Below are 6,204 nucleotides of genomic sequence, written 5' to 3'. Positions count from 1 at the left end.
TGGGGAGGTGAGGGGAGTTGCGAACACGGTGGAATCCCGCGGTGGCTCAGAGACTATTCGCTGTGGGACTATGGGAGGGCGTTGGGTACAAAGTGGAACACAGCGGCCGCGATGACACTATCCGCTATGGGGCCATGGGAGGGCTAACCCTCAAGATTACTTTTCACTTATTTTTAATTGAGGGATTACCATATCTGACAGTTTTTAATGACCCCGTGACCCTCTTAAGTAATTTTTAACTCATGTTCCTGAAACCTCTTTCACAGGACTACATTGTTGGAAATGAGGGTTGAAGTGTACAAGAAACTAAGGCCATTTAGAAGGTCCGAATTTTTCATTTTTTGTAGTAAGAATTTTATAAACTGAATGGAATTTGCCCCAAATTTATTGACATCAAGAAGGCTTACTGTGTAAGACTCTCAAATGTAAGGTGGTGTACATTTTCCTCCATTTGTAAAAAAGACAAAAGAACCCCAAATCATATAGCAGGGCCCTACAGCATGAGCTGTCTGATACATTTAAAGAAGTGAAGGAGACAAGAGCAGGTAAACTGTACGGTTACGTGGAGAGTATGCCTATAATTTGGACATTCCACATGTCTTCTATTTTAAATTCCTCAAAGGCAGGGGCTGGAAACTACTATTCTGCAGACTTGTTCTGCAGTAAATGCCTCCAGGGTGCTCACCAATTTTTAATATGTGTTGTCACATAAATCAAGTTGACATTGAAACTGCCATGTTCAATTTTGCTTCATAAATAATTTATTTCCCATATAAAAGTTTAAATAAATAAATAACACATAAATCAATTTAAAAACAACTTAGTCTTTAACTGTCCATTGAAATCCAGTGCATTGCATCATCATTTACTTCAAGAGCCTCTGCTGCTGAAGAGTCTCACCTCAAAGTCACGTTGTCCCTTCCCAGAGCCACAGCGGGGAGATGTTCAGTCACGGAGGTAACCTGTTAGTCTCCTCAGGAAAGAAAAGTTCCTGAGGATTTGCACTCGAACGACTGTCCAGGCACACCTGTTGTACTTCTTGGACTCGAGGTACTGCACGAGGTTGAAGTAATATTTCCGCAGGTGAAGATCGGTCGTGTCTCCCATAGTGGAGTTTTGCTTCTGCATTATTTCCTTCTGGATTGGCTCCAGACGATTCATCTGCCCATAGAGTTCCACAAGGAGGTGCTCAATGATGGTCTCAGACCAGCCAGTGCTGGAGAAGTCTCTGGTGAGAATATGGAAGATGTGCTGGAGCATCTCATACATGACCAATACAGCATCTTCCTTCTGGAACTGCTGTGCTTGCTTCATCTCCTCGGGAACCTGGAAGTCCATCCTGAACTCGAGGCAATGTTGAGGAGTTGAAGGTAACTGCCACAGGAGGTTCTGACACACCACAGAGCTCCGCCTTTGTTGGAATCGAAGCAAGTTGTAGCTCCTGGAAAGAGCTGTGGTGGAGAGACACAGCAGGAGAACCATCTGGAGGAGGCACCGGTAGGTCATGGTGAAATCAGGCCCAGGGCTGCCTGTTCTGCTAGAAGGTCCTGAAGCTGAGTCTTCAAGAGTTTGCAGAGTGAATGTCCTTCCTCCTTGAGTGTGGGCTACTTATACAGGGTGGCCCTCCCTTCTTTCTATTTGAGAGGAATTTCCCACTTTCCAGTCTCCCTTTTAGTTCTCCTGTGTTGTTTAAATGATTAGTTAACTCTAAAACTCTTTTTCTTTTTACCTCCTTGCTTTTTGATTTTATGTGCATTAGGGGAAAAGATATACAGTCTGGGAGAATTTCTAATGTTTTTGTAAATTTTCAGCGAATTGCTAAATGTTAAAAAAAAAGCCTAATCATTTGAACTGAATTATTACATGGTTCTTTCACTGGGAAAAGATCTTACTTGTTCTTTTTTCATATTGTTAGATTTTGTGAAAGGGTCTTTATTTCTAAGAGTTTAACAACTGTAGAAAATAATTTATTTTTTGTATAAGGTAAGTTTGTGTGAATTTTTTTAGGCCTTAACCATAAGCAGCAAGATATTGCATTTCTTTATCAACTTTAATTTATTGCTTTATTTGGCAATCTCAAATTATCCAGACTATACCAAAGTAAAGATTAAGTCTATCTCTATGCAGGCAAATGAATGTTACACAGGCCACACATAAAAGTTCATGATTTCTATTGTAGGATGCCTTTTGACCACAACTGAGGGCCAATGTATATTTATTTTGTACATACTTCGAATAATCTAAATATCTGATTTTGCATACTAAAGTAAGGATGCATGCAGCAGGCAGGAAAATTCTTTCCTCTTCACTTTGTACCTTTAGAACTGTTTGTACCTGAAATTTTCCCCATAATGAAAGAATATCTGTGAGATAGGATTCTTAGGTATTTTCATAATCTAGTTTCAAATAATTTTTAAAATGTTACTAAATTTATACCCTTTCTTTTCTCACATTAAAATTTTTTCTATAATATATTTTTTGGTATCATTAGAAAATAAAAAGCACCTCAGTGCAGTTCAGTTCAGTCGCTCAGTCATGTCCAACTCTTTGCGACCCCATGAATCGCAGCACGCCAGACCTCCCTGTCCATCACCAACTCCCGGTGTTCATCCATCAAGTCTGTGATGCCATCCAGCCATCTCATCCTCTGTCATCCCCTTCTCCTCCTGCCCCCAATCCCTCCCAGCATCAGAGTCTTTTCCAATGAGTCAACTCTTTGCATGAGGTGGCCGAAGTACTGGGGTTTCAGCTTTAGCATCATTCCTTCCAAAGAAATCCCAGGGCTGATCTTCAGAATGGACTGGTTGGATCTCCTTGCAGTCCAAGGGACTCTCAAGAGTCTTCAGCACCACAGTTCAAAAGCATCAATTCTTCGGTGCTCAGCCTTCTTCACAGTCCAACTCTCACATCCATACATGACTACTGGAAAAACCAGAGCCTTGACTAGACGGACCTTAGTCGGCAAAGTAATGTCTCTGCTTTTGAATATGCTATCTAGGTTGGTCATAACTTTTCTTCCAAGGAGTAAGCGTCTTTTAATTTCATAGTTATATTCAAAAGCAGGGCATAAAATTGTAGATACAATGCCACTATGTAAAAGTATATAGGCAAAAATAAACTAAAGGAAATGTACTAACATTTTAATAGTAATTATATTTAATTTGTGCAACTAAATAGTGATTATTTGTTCTTTCTGTGATTTTCCAATATACTACCAGAGAATGTATTCAGCACTGCTCAGAAGAAATATCATGGGAGCCATATAGGCAATTTAAATTTTTCTAGTAGCCCCGTCAAAAGATTAAAAAGAAACAAATGAAGTTAATTTTAACAGTGTTTTATTGAACGCAAAATATCCAAATGTTATCATTCCAACATATACCAATATAAAGTTAATAATGAGATAGTTACATTCCTCTCTTTCATAGTTCCTTCAAAATATGGTGCATACTTTTGCAGTCACAGTACAGCTGAGATTGGGCTAGCCAAGTGCTCACTTGGCCTCTTGTGGTGATGGTTTATGGTGGCTAGTATAGCTCAAGATGGAGGGAGCAGCTTACACAGAGCCAGGAGAATTGCTGAGTTTGCAGGGACCACGTAGAAGGAGCTTCAAATTGTGGACGAGTTATGAGCAAAGAATCAAGGGGATCAATGCTGGGAAAATCAGCTCAAGATATATTCAGGATGCTTTTGAATGCCAGAGTGTGGCTTTGTCCTTCATTCGAGAAGTCTTCAGGCAGAGAGGGCACTAAGTTGTGCCCTGGACAGAAGAATGGGCCCAAATGTTGTTGGGAACTGAAGCAGGGAGAAGTCCTGCCCAGGTGCTCTCGTGGCTGTGTAGAGACTGGAAAGAAAGACCAGAGTGAGGCACTGGAAGAAGGGGATGGGTGCAGAATTGCAAACAAGAATTCCTGCTGCTTTCTTCCCTTTGTCCTCCTCCCACTTCTGCTCTTGTGTTCATGAGGTGCTTCCTAATCAGTCTCTTTCAATTGCCTTCACAGACTTTTTGTCGGTATAATTCATTTTGGATCTGAAAATCCTTGTTTGCATCTTCTGGTGCACGTTTGTATAGCCTTCTGTTGGATATATGCCTAGGATGAAGTAATTGGCTCATAGAATGTGCATATGTTCAGATTTAGTAGATAAAGACAAACATATTTTTCAAAGTTTACACCGATTTATAGTCTCACTATCAAGAGTGTGGGATGTCAGTTGCCTTACTTTGTTTTCAACATTCGGTACTGCCAGTCTTCTTAATTTTAACCATTCTAGTGAAGCATAGTGATGTCTTATTAGAGCTTTAATTCATAGTGCCTAGTTATTAGTAAGGTTCAGCACATTTTCATATGCTTATTGACAATTTGGATATTTTCTTTTTGTGAGGGGCCTGTTCAAATCCCTTGCTGACTGTCTCAGATAATTTTTTTCTATCTAAAGATGATGTAATTTTGTACATACAAAATACAAAAGGACATATAAACTACTGAAATTTTTAAATAAATTTAACACGGTCACCGAAAAAAGATCAATATTAAAATCAATCCCATCTTTTGACATTAGTAATAAAAATTGGAAATTGACATTTCAAAATAATACCACTAAGAACATAAAAAATCTACTACTGAGAAATTGTCACAGCCTGGAGGTGCCTAAGAAAACATGGAAATTAAAGGTAATGTGCCATTCTAAATGGCATCCCAGGACAGAAAAAACAACTTTGGGTAAAAACTAAGGAGATCTTGGAATTCCCTTGAGTTTCACTGATTGGGACTCCATCTTTTCACTGCAGGATCCTGCTTGGATTCCTGGTTGGGGAACTATTTAATAAGATGTCACAAGTCTCGCAGCCATAAATAAATAAAAATGAAATTCCTGCAACCAGCGGGGCTGGGTGGATGGGTACAGGAATAAGGAGATCTGAATAAAGTGTAGATTTAAGTTTTTATTTTTTTTAATAGCTTTGACAGGACAGTTTGTCTTTACCTTTGACCTCTAAGTACAAGTTTATAATTGCATTTTTGACTCAAATTAGATGGCCAGAAAAAATAACAGTTTCTTTCTCTAACATTGAGACAGTATGTTTTAAATCTTGATCATTAATGAGGTTAAGCAACTTCTCTCTTTGTAAGTGAGCAAGGGACATGTAAGCACGTGCTGAGGTAGTAAGCCTCAGTGAGAAGGGAAATCAGAGTGTGCAGTAGGAGACTCTCAAGGCCATCTCCTCCTGAGAAACACAGTCATTTAGTGAACAAACATTTACTTAGCAAACGTGTCCTAACCACGTCATAAAGTAAAACAAATATTGCCATTTTCTTGAACTATTTTAAAACTGTCTCTCAATAAATTTTTGCTGCTGGCTTGATTATGTGTCTTGCACATTCTTTCTGAGGTTCATTCCAATATATTTATGCTTTCTTATTGTTGCAAGTATGAATGAAATTCTTTCATGACATTTGCTAATTTTTACTGAACTAAGTTTTCCTTGCATTTTCATATACACATGCATGTGACAATAACTAATTTTGTTATTTTTCTCTGATCAGCTTTACAAACACTATATAAAAGTTTGGTTGATTTTTCAAATTTTTAGATAAACAAATGCATTGCCTGCAAATAAAATATTAAGGTCTGAAGATAGCAAGTGTGATGACCATATGGAGCAACTAATGTTTGTTGTGTATATTTATACAACTACTTTCAAAAACATTATCTAGCAAAGCTGAAAATATGCATAGCCTGTGGCCTATGACCCAGTCATATATGGATGTAAGAGCTGGACCATAAGAAGGCTGAACACTGAAGAACTGATGCTTTTGAACTGTGGTGTTGGAGAAGACTCTCGAGAGTCCCTTGAACTGCAGGGAGATCAAACCAGTCAATCCTAAAGGAAATCAATCCTGAACTTCATTAGAAGGACTGATGCTGAAACTGACCCTGCAATCCTCTAATGAGCTGACTCATTAGAAAAGACCCCGATGTTGGAAAAGACTGAAGGCAGAAGGAGAGTGGGACGACAGAGGACACGATGGTTGGATGACATCTCTGATTCAATGGGTATGAGTTTGAGCAAGCTCTGGGAGACAGTGAAGACTGGGAAGTCTTGTTGTAGTCCACTGGGGTCACGAAGAATCGGACATGACTGAGCGACTGAACAACATGACCCAGTAGCCCACTCTTAGCAATTACCCTGGGAAAGAATCATGT

The 6,204-nt window shown here is 39.1% G+C and overlaps 1 protein-coding gene across 1 annotated transcript; it reads right to left on the bottom strand.

Annotated features, from left to right (window-relative positions):
* Nucleotides 1-945: 945 nt before the first annotated feature.
* LOC128052626 (interferon beta-2-like) lies at nt 946-1,506 on the bottom strand. The gene has a single exon (XM_052645207.1). It carries the CDS (start codon nt 1,504-1,506, stop codon nt 946-948), a length of 561 nt encoding a protein of 186 aa, XP_052501167.1.
* Between the last annotated feature and the right edge of the window lie 4,698 nt (nt 1,507-6,204).

This window comes from Budorcas taxicolor, chromosome 8, assembly GCF_023091745.1.
Source record: "Budorcas taxicolor isolate Tak-1 chromosome 8, Takin1.1, whole genome shotgun sequence".
NCBI lineage: Eukaryota > Metazoa > Chordata > Mammalia > Artiodactyla > Bovidae > Budorcas > Budorcas taxicolor.
Note: the sequence above shows the minus strand (reverse complement) of the source record. Positions and strands in the feature narration are given on the sequence as shown.

What these genes read in the sequence shown, in the direction of transcription:
- LOC128052626 (XM_052645207.1), bottom strand. Translation starts at nt 1,506, where the DNA reads ATGACCTACCGGTGCCTCCTCCAGATGGTTCTCCTGCTGTGTCTCTCC.